The 13,843-nt window shown below is 38.8% G+C and overlaps 1 protein-coding gene across 1 annotated transcript in view; it reads right to left on the bottom strand.

Annotated features, from left to right (window-relative positions):
- WDR77 (WD repeat domain 77) overlaps positions 1-13,843 on the bottom strand; it is a 57,208-nt gene that overhangs the window by 18,296 nt on the left and 25,069 nt on the right. Inside the window, exons 6-8 of the mRNA XM_078859091.1 lie at positions 6,262-6,332; positions 5,801-5,855; positions 1,687-1,758 (exon numbers count right to left, since the gene is read on the bottom strand). Coding sequence (XP_078715217.1) covers positions 1,687-1,758; positions 5,801-5,855; positions 6,262-6,332 — 198 coding nt within the window. The remainder of the gene's footprint in view (positions 1-1,686; positions 1,759-5,800; positions 5,856-6,261; positions 6,333-13,843) is intronic.

Below are 13,843 nucleotides of genomic sequence, written 5' to 3'. Positions count from 1 at the left end.
AGGCAGTTAGCTAGAGTGCAGAAGAAAAATCTGATTCTTTTGTTTTGGCTATTACTAACAATGACATATATGAGCTCTACATTGCAGCTGGCATATGTTCACAATAACCCTTTGCCAAATAGCGTAAAACTTGTAATTCTCCTTTTGGAAAACTATAAAAAAAATATTTTCCTTATGTCACTTCTTTCTGCTGAATTATAAAACAGGACTTAATGTCGAATGCTTTGAACAGTTTGTATATTTTTTCACAAACTAAAAAAAAATGTTTAAACCTGTAAACAAAGAATGGATGCATGATATTTACATTCAGAATTAAAACCCAAAATTCTAGATTTGAAGCTTTCGTGACTGCAAGGAATCATATTCTTAGGTTTTTTCGGTAAAGTCACGTAGGTACGTGACTTTACCGAAAAAACCTAAGAATATAAAACCCAAAAGCAGGGAACATATTTAATTTGTTTTGCTAATGTATGCATATCAAGTCAAGCTTACACTTAAGTTACTGGGATTCAATCCAAAGTGTCGACATTTTAACCTTATAATGCTTAAGTCCATGGAGATTTTCAGCCAGGGTATATTAATATTATTCTACAAAAGTCACTGGAGTGGCAATTGCAGTGATATAAGTAAAATGCAGAAAATGTAAGTAAAATCAAATTAGAAAGTGGCAGCTTTGGGGAATGACTAATGGGAATACTTTAACCGTCATAAGCGGCACTAGATTAGCTTAATCAAGGCCCATTCGCGTGGCACTGCCTTTGAAACGAGCAACTCTTTGCAATCCATACCGCCCGGGGTTCATCTGACCTTTTCAAACGGCGGATTAAAATTCAATGTCAGACCTGACTTAACAAACCCCAACACCCTCAGGTTGTGCACTACACACAGGAATCATCTCCTCTTGTCAGATACGACAAGGTGACCCAGCACTTTGAAATCACAGTGGTAAATAATACTTTTACATGTAAATATATTGCTACTGAAGAAGTATTTGAAGCTGTTAATTTGAATTGTAAATAAGGGGGCATTTTTTTCTAAATTCATTTGATCAATTTTGTAAGGTATTCTTTTGTTTGTAAATAATAACAATAAAACACAGAGGTGGCTGGGTGCCACAGAGGTTAGAGTGCTCAGCCGGCAATGCTGAGGTCCTGTGTTCGAATCCAGGTTTTAACGCTGAGCGTTATTAACCTGTTTAGTGAGTTTATGGTCTCGGCTTAGTTACCAATGACTGAACAAAAAAGTCCTCATCATAATACATTTGGTTCTGCACTTAATTTGGATAAATACCATCTCTGAAAATGAAAAATATAATTCTGTCACGTAACAAAGATTCCTCTTTGTTACAGATTGGGTGCGAAAGCGCTGCCCCCTAGTGTGGATAAGTGGTCAGAAATTCAGAGGCAGTTCTGTGAAAACTTCTTCTGTGGCCCATTCCCAAACATGTGAAAATGCTCTGCGGTGACCATTGCGAATGTATTCTTCGTCTCATCACATAATAGTGAAAGCACAATCGGGATAACAGTTTGAAGACGACAGAAAAAATAAACGGTTAGAATCAACATTTTAAGCTAAAATCTCATGTTTTTTGGTTTTAATATTTAAATTTCAGGTCCAATTAGCAAAACTGACAATAGGATTCTGAAAACACCATATTGTATGCCCAAATTTTAAAAGAGAGCTTACCAAAAGCAACACTCATCCTATGGTGTGGGCTCCATGCCACACATGTTGGCACTGATCCGTTGGGCTTCGTATCTGTATAAAACAAAGAGGAAAAAATACACAGCTGAACAACACTGGTTGGCAAAAAAATTACAACCCTGTTGGCTTCATTTAATTTGAATGGAGCCACATGTTTTGTTTATAAAAAAAAAATCATCTGTTGCATGAAAATAAGATTAAAATTGCATTATTGTGACGTTAACAAAGCAGCTTGATTTTGCGTAAGTCAACACAACTAAATGTAAATACAAGCGCTGCACTCAATATCATTTAAGCCGACCTGAATTCCACATCAAACGACCGTGGGGTGGTGATCATCTCCTGTTTACAGCCCCAACTCAGTGATTAAACGTCCACATTCCTAGAACAGGAACAAGTCATTCCTTTGTCCAAAGGGCAACCACTAGTGGACTTTCCCACAAAAGTGGTTCTCATTTGATCGACCCCAAATGGATGAAGGACTTGAATCGACCCTTCCCAGAGATTTCCAAGTCACGTCCTTCCAAATGCAAGCAAGCACCAGCTGGCTGTTTTTTTCTTTAGATTTCTCTCTAAAATGTTGTTCCCCAAATGATCAAACTCAACAGGTGCGATGTTCATAAGGGCACTAAAACACTAAACACATTGCAGAAATGTCACAGCAAGTGTTCACCGGTTTCGCATTTGTATGAAATTATAACTTCACGTGCTGTTGAAATGAGGTCGAGTAGCTTCTCCTCCTACAGGGAAATGAAGCTATGCTGACGACTACCACTTTACATATGTACTGATCAGATAAGTTACACCTGGACGGTAAATCGCATGGACAATGTGAGCAAAAATAATAATATAAATACATCCGTCTGCCCTCAGTGAGGGTCCTTCAACCCACAATGGGTACGCATATCTCAGAAAATAATCTTGAATTCCATTCCCCTATTGTCAAGTGCAAGATGTTTAATGGGGTTACAGAGAGTTGAATTCTGGCCATGTACATGGTGTCCTTAACTGTCCCATACTGCAAAGAATCGAGACGTCACACCAAGTGTTACACGGTTTCTTCGTTTAGTATGCATAATTTAATAACATCAGACTTTATGGAACCAATTGCCAGTTCTGGATTTTTGTAAACCAGCCTGGGTAATAGTAAGATGGTAAGAGTATTGACATTAAACAACAGCATACGTGACTATGCACAATGGACCTCTTCTATTTACATTACCCTGTAGCTCTCTCACCCTCATCCCCCCTAACCCATCCAACCAGATCCCACTCACACTCACCCAACTTCAACCCTCATCTTCGCCAAACGTGCAGCCCAGGCAGCTTCTTTATAAATAGCTAAATAGTGTCTCTACAGGCATTTGTACTTCGAGTCTAGTTAGTGTCAAACTAGGTGGCCAGACCCATCTCGAAAGATACAAAAATGTTTACAGTACAAGCCGATTTCTGCAGCAGCTGTGCGACTATCTTTAATTATACAATTATTTTAAGATACGCCTTTGCACAAGGGATAGTATTTCATGTAGCATCAGCAAAACAATACTTTAAAATAATTTTTCAGTCGTTTAGTTGGCTCAACAAAAATAAAAGAACAATAGTTCTTGCATCAAAATAATGCGGACAATTCCATAACTTTTCAGATTTTTCGGGATGATCTGTAAAATATGTACAATACACTTAAAAACAGTTACTGATAACACTTCCGCATTGCACGGTGTTATTTGTCCCTATTTGGTTGTCCATCGTCGTCGCTTGCAAGTTCCACTGCATAATTAGGAGCACTGATTAAGAAGAGGGGAGACTGGGAGATTCTAGCCGTGTCATAAAGAAAGTTTAACTACCAAAAGTGGAAGTTCGTTTTTTTCTTGACCTTAAATGGGCAGAAAAAAAGGTTAAACTCTTCGCTCAATTGGCAAGCTGCCCAGAATAGATCTATACACTTGTGTAGAGTTGTGTGTGCAAGTCTGACAACATTCAGTGGTTTTTATCATCCCCTTGGTGAGCACTATCCATTTGTTGCAAAGCCTCTTTCAGCCAAAAGATCACTGCTCTGCCACATCATTTGACAACAACTGTGCCATCAAGAGAAAGGAGGACAAAGCACATGATTGCCTCATGTCCACGGATTTGCGAATGGATTTGTTAAAACTACATGGCTATTTTTGTTTTCTTTAAATAAAAAAAACCCCAAAGAATCCAAAACAACAAGAACTACCCACCGGGCCAGCCGTGTACTGTTCGTATTGCAACGACGCCACCAACACGAGCTTGTGAAAGCAGGACTCCAGTTCGAATGATAAATTATTGAAATGTCAGTACTAAATTTGCAGGTAGATAAGCTTAATAAAAAGGAACCCCCCCCCCCACAATATTTTTGGCATGACACTTTCATTTCCATCTTCCCACACTGGGTCACGATACACAGCCTTGTGCAATGCGGTTCTTGTTGCTTGTCTGACCTACGTCGCCAACATGTCCTATCCCACTACATTCTCCCGCACACGCATTATGAACCACCCAATCCCGCCAGCATGTCAAGGCAATATCCATCTTTGGCTGCCCGTGATATGATGGAATCGGATCAGGCAGCGAAATCAAATAACCAAGGAGCTTCTGAATTTGCCTGCCTAAATCCCCTTTACCGCGTGCGTGGTATTCACTTCTCACCTGCCTTTTTGGTCAGACTTCTCTGGCAGCCAGAAATTCATTTGAGACATAACCTTCACCTAAATAAAGAAGGTTGCTGAATATCGTTTTTGGAATAAAAAAACAATGCACAGAGCCCATTATAGCCGCACACAGCCTGCATTCTAATTACCTCTCAATCTTCCTGGAGCGTAAAAAACACGCTTTTCTCCTCAGTGCGCTTAATAAATAACCAAAAATACTCACGATAATAATTACCATTAGAAATAATATTCTCAACATTTCCATTAATCCAAATTAAGTGTGTCGTCCAATGTTAGCGAGGCATGTTTTGCTGGCTGTTAACTGGAGTACTGCCCGCATTTTAAGACCCATGCATGTACCTCATTCCCAGCTGTCAATTACAGATGTGGTGCCCAATGAATGTGCTTACCCCATAGTGACCTTAATAATCATGCTGCATGCCAGATCCATCAGCCACAGCAATTATATAATCATTCTAATAAAGCCCTCTCCAAATTATGTAAACGCACCATGCTGTGCTACAGGCAGAGTTCTAAAAAGAGATTTCTTGTGATACTTTTGTAGGTTTTAATTATTAATTTTCCAGCTCACCTCTGATTTTGGCACCATAATCATTTTTATTGTAACTGTATGTGTAGATGTTATAATCTACAGGATAGTTCATATATAAATACAGCTTCAGTCATTAATGGAGACAAACCATGAAAAATGCACACATTTACCAACACTAATGTCTTATTATGTACATATATTTACATTTCGTATTTTTTATTATAATTTGAGTACTGATACCACACATTCTAATGCCTTACCTCAGCTAAAATACGAATGGCCATGTAATTTCAAGTTTAATATAAATAACCAATGTACTTGAGTTTAAATGACCAAATACAGTGGTGATATGCCCCCTGTTTAACTATGAAGGACTCTGCCCAGATTGTTCGTGTGAAATCGAAGGCTGGCTCTGCTTGACCTATTTCCAGCCACTCGTAACTAATAGTTACAAAAACCTTCCCTGAATGTCGAACATTATTTTTTTTTTAAGTCTTTGGAGGTAAATGTCAACAGCCTCATGCATGCCTTAAATAAACAGATGGGAGTGAAATATGTTTTTTTCAAAAAATTCCGCTATGTAAGCTGATAAAGCATAACATGAAAATATAATGCTCAAAGGAATAAAAGGGATAAAAGGAGAGAACATGTTCCATCTGCCACTTTGGTGATAAGCCAGCTGCAGGTTGCTTCCACGGCAGCTGACCTGGCACTGGCGTTGCAATAAACACTATTTGCCTGGCGCAGTACTTGAAACAAGATTTCCGTCACACTGCAACTTGACAGCACAGTTGCCAGGTTCTTTCACGTATGCACCTGCAATATAGGCGACAATGCACAGTAAGTGGCGAGTGTCACATGAGATTCTCACCCATCACAACGGCTGGCTTGGCCTTTCTGAGGTCCCAGAGCATAATCTTTCCATCCTGTTGAAATTGCATAAATCATGAAAGCTGTAAGAACAGAATTCAATTTTAAAACAAATATAAGTGCACGGACAGAAAGCGCTCGTAAGAAAAGCTATTTTAATAAACACATTTTGCATAATTTAAGAATTGCTAATTACCAGTAACCAACATTTATGAACACAAATTTACATCAAACTTGAAAAATTCGAGCACTTAAAAGAATACCTAATAATTAAAAAGGTATATTACATAAGCAGATAAGCCAGAGAAAGGATAACTAATGCTAGTGACAGGAACGTAATGTATCTTGTTGATGGGTGAGTTAACAAGTAGGTGAGTGTTCAAGGGCCAGCGATATATAGCAGGAGAGGGGAATAGGAGGTCACATGATGAAAAGCCCTATGCTAAAAGCATTGCAACTTGCCTGAGAACAGGAGAGGAATAAGTTGTCATCATGTGGCGAGAAGGAGACACAGTCCACGGAAGCAGAATGACCTACAAAAACAACGCACGTGACAAGAATTCTAAAAATGTGACAACAAGCAAGAAACATTTGAATGCCTTAAAAAAAGCTCCATCTTCTTCTTCTTTCGTACGGCTGATGTAGATGCAGAGCAACAACAATTTCACATTCAGGTGGTCAAGCCAGATAACCGCTTCAGGAGCAGCAAAGTGTATCGCTGTGATGTCTCCTTCGAATTTGTGGATCGAGCATTGTGTGGTTATATGTTGGAAGGTCTGTTTTGGATAACAGTTGCAAACTGGAGAGTTTTACATTTTCCATTTGTGCATCAGGTATCCGCATCTTCCATGGTTTGTGCGGATGCGGTTTAGGGTTGACCATGAGCTTCATGCAAGATCAAACCCAGGGATCTTGTGCATTGGCTCTTTCATGAGGTGTTTTTGTTTGGGGCCTTTTGAACTGCGTTCAGCTCTCCAAGCTTCATTGGGGTCAAACTCGCATTGTTGAAGGTTAAGTACATGGGTCCAAAAGGGCTTGTGTGATTAATGTACATCAAGAAACCATGGAAAAGTATTGTTGTTCATGACAAAATTGTTATATAGGGCTTGGGTGATAAAGGTAAAAAAGGATGTAAATGCATGGGTAAAGATGTCAACCCTTTCCTAGCAGCTGAACACATGGCAGTTAATGGGTTGTATGTAAAATGTAGAGTTTTAGAAACAAGCACACACAACTTCCATAATTTTGTCTGCATGGCTGTAAATAAGAAATATATAACTACAGCACTAGCCCGTCATGTGCACTCACATCGTGCGTGCATATACGTGTGTGGTCTGCAGAATGCAAAAGTTATATCCAGGAAATGACAAAAGAGTTTTTGATCACTGATGGCTTCCAACTTGTACACAGAGTAATCCCCCGGGTGTAATCACAAACAGCAAGCATCACAAAGCCCTGAGGAAGAATTTCACAGCAGCCAATTAACAGCATGGGCTCATTAACCCTACAATGATCATAGGTGTTATTGAGCATTCAACCATGCTTTTAAGAGCAGGACACACTGGCTTTACAGCAGTTTTTATTGACTCGGTGCAAAGCTCTGACACAAATAAAAGCAGTAGACGGAAGCCATGCAACCGATGTAATCGATGAAGTGAAAAAGAGGGCTTTTTAGATTAGAAAAAATCTAATTCATGGGAATATTTCTAACAAATATCTGGAGTGCATTGCACAGGACACGGTTAAAGGAGAACAGCATACACTCGCAAAACTTGGCTTTGTGCAGTGGGATCGTCTGATTGCCGGATTACATCCTGATGTCGGCACGGAATGCACCATAGTGCACATGACAAGACACGAAGACAGGGGTATCCATGGAAATATGGAAATTCGGCTTTCAAAAACGTGTCTCGCAGTACAATGACAGTCGGTGCTGCTGGTTCAATCACCGTACGGTTCAAGTGCTGACGCTGTTTATGTAGTGCTCTATGGATGTGTCTCGCAACGATGCGGCACCGGTGGAGATTAATACGGGTGGTGTCGGTTAAAATATAACCATGTTTTAGAAGAAAAATAAGTGTTTGTTCAATATGCCAAAACAAACTATTTAAATTTCAGATTTTTTTTCCCCCCAAGCTAATTTTGATCCTAAAAAATGTGCAATGCAAATGAATCCAATGCTGTGTGTTACATCTGGATTGTTGCATTAAATATTTACTGCATATTCTACATTTATTAAGCATTTGTATACGTATTTTGAAAATATTATAAATAGTTAAGTGCTGTAAGGATTATAAATATACATATTTGATAAACTACATTGTAAAAAATTAAAACATCTCTTCAAATACAAACACCAGGGTAGGTAGCGGTTGAGCCTCGCTGAATGTATGCTTTATTTAAAAATGTTTCTTCCCGAACCATCACCTAATCTGCATAAATCTAATCATCATGACTCGGGATACTTGACTGTTAACGTGTTAAAGGGAAGGTGCTAACACACAAATTGTTTTAATTTGCTGTATTCTACTCCCGGCAATCCTTAAACACTGTACACCAGTTGATGACATTCACGCTCTAATGACCTTCAGAGCCATCCCTAAAGTTGCTCTTGACATTTCGATGCTGCAATGTTTGCATACATTTTAGCACAGAGTAGTATACTAATTGGCTACTTTTTTTCACGAAAAAAATATCCCAATAAGTCAAAAATAATCTGCATTGTTGCACACTTCTCACAGGACTGTCACAGCAACTAACAATATTTGCGCACATCTAGGATGAGCGAGTGCCTTTGATAGTTGTGCTGGTTATTTATGTTTAAATTACCAGCTGCAGCTTTGCATAACCCTAATGGATTCCAAAGGTATGCACATAAATACTGTATTGGCAGCATTAACTGGCATGCCAATCAGCCGTGAAAAGTCAGCACCTTTATGGGCGCAAAGCAACGTGCGAGAATGAGCATGGGCAAAGGGGAGAACGTTGGAAAGAAATAACCAACATTAGCCCAGAAATGATGGAAAATAAATGGAAAAAAAACATAAAAACCCCAAATAGAACATTCAGGGATCAAGTAAAAAAATCAGTGAAACACCAAACTAAGTATTTATTTTATGACCAACATGTGACCCAGTTTTTTGGTGGATCATTTACTATAATCACCACTTTCACACGTCAACTGCTCAACGATCACATGTCACATACACAGTAATCTGCATGTGACCATCTCCCCACCTAAACTTTGCAAATAAAGTCAAATACCGGAGTATCCATGAGAGCATAACACACGCATTTGTTTTATTTACCATTAAAAAAAACGAATCGCAGGTTTTCTATGAGCTTTAAAATGCATTGTTTGCTCTTCAATTAAAGGCATACCCAAATATTAATAAAAAAATATCCAGATATCTCGCTAAAATTGCATTCGTTAACACAACTTGCATTCCAGAGATTGTTTGATCTCCTGCACAGCAGTTGAAGCAATGGGCAGGTTTCTCTTAATGGGGAAGGTGGGGGCCTGCGTGCACATATTAAAAAAAAAACTAATTTAGAAAATGCTAATTATTTAATTGCACTGAAGTCCAACGTGGTGAAATGTGGCCAAGCGATTTGATTTGCATTTAACACCACTTCTCGAACACGCGGATAAATCAATTACGACTCTCGTGCATACGCACTTTCGCAAGCAAAACTGGGTCATGGTGAGATGTCGCACTGAATAGCTTTGAGAGCGATCAGCATTAAAAGAATTAGGGTTGAGTTCATTCATTCAGTCCTAAACCAGTCATCAGCAGCACACCTTTTTAAACCTATGGCTAAAGACCTAGGAAGCCCACACACAACCGGGTATAAACTTACTTGGCATGTGCCTCAAATTTATTACGCAATCTGTTATTTAAAGAATGTGACTTCCAATAGCCTTCAATTAACGCGGTTGGCTACATTCGGTGCGAAAGAAGTTAAACATAAATTTCGATTTAAAGCTTTTGTGACTGCAGGGATTCATATTATTGGTTCCTTCAGTAAAGTCACGTAGAAGGTAAATAATAACAACACCTGATGACGATTGCTTGTGTTGCAATCTAAACGTCGTGAGAATGTTATTGTTTTATTAGCATTATTTTATTATTTCCCTTCTACGTGATTTTACCGAAAGAACCAATAAGTTAAACATACTTACATCCATACATTAAAACGAGCCGACCATCTCATATCATTATTCCTCCGAGCAACTGATCCTACCCAAACTTCTCATTGTTACGATTGATATGTTCAGCAGTTTCCTTCCTTTTTACGACGGCATCAACAAAATGATTCCCACACGGCTTAGAAAAAAAAAACATATTCGTGACAGAGATTAAGATATCTAGCAGTGAGAAACGTTACCAAGTAAAGCCTTTAAACCTTTTATCGAATGGAAAAATCAGAGTACGATTCAAGTTTATTCTACGAATTAAATTTCACTCGCTTAAAATTTACAACTCCAAATATCCTGTAAAGTTTCGTTTTCAAGGACCGGTGCAAGTTGTAACTAAGATTATTTCTTTAAATTCTCATGCACAGCTGTTAGATTTGGCCAGTGGAACCTTTTTTGCTGATACCAAGCCCTATACTTACAGACACTATGCTAAATTCAACAAGGTGCAAAAAAATTGACGAGTTACAAAACATGCAAGCAGGCTACACGTTTGCAATACCGTAACACGCATTTTTTCATTCCTCAGGCACAATGTTATTCCTACAAATCCAGAGCTTACATAAAGTCATCATTAACTGAACCTGACACGACCTAATTTCTCTGTTGAATGCGCTTGGCTGGTTACAGTGTCCATTAACCAAAATAAGCATCTAAAGGCATTTACAGATGAAGCTGTCATTGTAAGGAAAGAAAATAAATGTTTAATATCGCACAACAATATTAAGTCAATTTTGTATGATGGAGCGCTAAAAGTATGAAATCAGATGCTAATTGTCGTCAAATATTTATGAAGCATTTCCATACAAGACTCAACCCAGGTCATCCAGAAGAATACAAAGTCAACACCACGGACCTACAACAACATTTCTCACTAAAGTGGTACATTGCCCTCACATTATCAAGCTTTGTATGTATTACCATTTTGCAGGGCTCAGAAAGGACACCATGAAAATATAAAACGGACACATTCCAAAGGTGCAGGAGTAATCTGAACGTGATTAAACAGTATATTGCAAAGCAAACATATCTTTGCATCAAAGAAAAAGGAAATGTAATATGACCTTGGGTGGATCACGCAATCAATAAATTCAAAACACAGGGAAACAAAACATAACAAAAAAACTTTCAAAAAAATCACAAGTACCATCTGCTAGAAATGTGGTATAATCCCTCAACTGCTTTAATATGCTGTAACTCTTAGGAATATCCTAGTTTTTTTTCATTCCTTCTGACATACCTGGAAACCTTATGTAAAAAACGCTTGATCATTGACCATTACAATCAATGATATTTAACTTTTTTTTCAGATATCCCCACACACACGACAAGAAACATTCCAAATGGGATTCTCTCAAGAAACATTACCAATGGGATTCTCTCAAGGTGAATGTCTGAAGGTGAGGGACGCTTGTTCCTTTTAAGTGTTTTGAAACAACATCTCCCACCCACAGCAACACTGGGCTCTCCCCTCGGTTTCCTCGCAGCCAGTTATCAATCACTGCACTGCACCGGCAGCCTTTGAGCCAGCTCATGACAAACAATTTGGGGATGAAAGAAAGGAAATGAGCTGTGAATTCCTAACCTTTTATATATTTTTTTTTCTTCCTCCCAAGTCGCCTTGCTATGGGTAGGAAATCAATGTAGCGGCGAAGTCACGCATGCGGATGCAAGACCACAACCCTTGCCCTGCAGTCCGCTGCAGGCGACACTTCTGCTGGCAACGCTTATGAGTTAAGGGCTTGACGTTTGTCTTCCCTTGACTTCTGTCCAGGCTGTCCAATGTGTCACGGGGGTTTCACTGAATTCATTTCAATGCATATTAAGTTCTATCTGGATCATGAAAACAACCACTCTCAATGCAATACGACAAAGTTGAATTCCTACAATATTTACAGACTAATGCTGAACCAAAGAGGGTTTCAAATGAATATATATTTGAAGTAAATAAATAAATAACGCAAAGCTGTCAACATATCATTGTTGTATCCCATTGTTGTCTTCAGAGGGGCCTATAAACAAAAGATGCAATACTGCCACCTGCTGATTTTTGTAAGTCTTTGAAAGGAGGGTGAAAAATCCGCATTGGATGCAGAGCAACAAAAGTGTACGCAGTGAACCTCAGAAGCCTCGAGCTTGCTGCAGCGATCTCGTTGCACGAACGACAATTAAGCGCGAGATACATTTTCTACGAGAATACAATTATATCCCCCAATACTGCAGTGGGGACCACGCGCTTGCAACGAAACTGGGTTAACGCCTGCCATCAACAGCCACCCGAAACCTCAAGAACAAGAAAATAGAAATTCCTATCTGTAAAAAAAATACAAATGCTTTGTGAAAACGATACTTGCAATGCCTTGGACTAATGTACCAGTCGGTGAAATATGTGGCACAGGATCTGCTAAAAGCCTTCTAAGTGTATGCAACACATGTACTATATTTGCAATAATATTGTTTGCATGCAGAGGAAAAAACATGCTGATAGCGTCGTACATTATAAAGGTACAATGCATTCATTTTGACATTTACGTGTCATCTATATAAGGTAACCTACAAAAGAAAGGACAAGTATATAACATGGTAATGAAAAAAAGAAAACCATGTATAGTGCAAAACAAGTGCATCGAAGGTTTGACTAATATACACTTGTTTATTTTTGCACAAGTCTAACAAAGCTATTTTAAATGGAGTGCCTGTGGGTAAATATAAATGTAATCTGTGAATATACTGCATTAAGGACTTTACGACAAGTACAAATTATGTTAATTATGTTCAATATATCACATTATAAATTAATGAAATGTAAACTAGGTGGTGGTGATGCATGCCTGCAAATACAATGCTGTGGAGGCCGAGGGTTGGTGGATTGGGCAAATGCTGGGCATTGAGGAACCATACTCTGGCTTGCCTGAAGGCAGTTCAGCAAACAAGTTGAATCCACCTGTTCCTTCTGTATGGGATGGTGTGTCCCCCTTCGCACACATGGGTTTTCTCCAGGTACTCCAGTTTCCTCCCACATGGAAACACTCATTATTTACACTGGTCAACACACTTTTTCTGGCATAAGGTATTCCAACGGTTTAAAGTTAATTTTGGGATGCTGATTCCAAATCTGGCATCAGTTTTTGAGATATCAAATATTGCATTTTCAATAAAAACTGCAGAAGAAAAATATTAAATAAATGTGGATATCTACATAAAATTATATTATAAACACACTATCCTAAAAATACAGCACCATATTTTATCACTAAGGCAGTCACTGACTCGCAACAACTTGCAATCATAAGTGACAGAGTTAATTTCGGGTAAAATCAATGAAAATGGGGTATGCCGATAGCATAAAATGAGATGTGATAGAGCAAATCTGAGATCATATTTGTAATCAGCACCCTGAAATTAGTCTAAAACAGCTGCAAAAGTCCAGGCCAGAATTTTTTTTTGTTGACCAGTGTAATCCAATAACACCTCAATATATTGAGGACTGCAGAGCTTTGGGGAGGGGGGGATTTGGCGCTGGCTCACTGCCTGGCTGCCTTCCTGCGTGCTTTAGTAATTATCGTCTGAGAGCGAGCACATGCTCTCCTAATTTTGAATACAGATTTTCAAATCAACGAATCACCAAGGCAACTAGATTTATTTTACCAGGTAAGGCCCACTGAGCTATATAGCTCTTTTTCAGAAGCGACCTGGTCACAAATGATAACCCAATTAAGTGACTTATCATGTGGAAATGTTTCTAAATGTGGAGGGAAAAACCGAAGGACCCAGATAAAAATCCACACGACCACCAGGAAAAATACGCAAACTCCAAATATACAGGTGTCAGTGTCAGGATCAAAC

This window comes from Lampetra fluviatilis, chromosome 8 (assembly GCF_964198595.1).
Source record: "Lampetra fluviatilis chromosome 8, kcLamFluv1.1, whole genome shotgun sequence".
NCBI classification, from domain to species: domain Eukaryota; kingdom Metazoa; phylum Chordata; class Hyperoartia; order Petromyzontiformes; family Petromyzontidae; genus Lampetra; species Lampetra fluviatilis.
The sequence above is the reverse complement of the archived record's forward strand: the minus strand, read 5'-3'. Positions and strand labels throughout refer to the sequence as shown.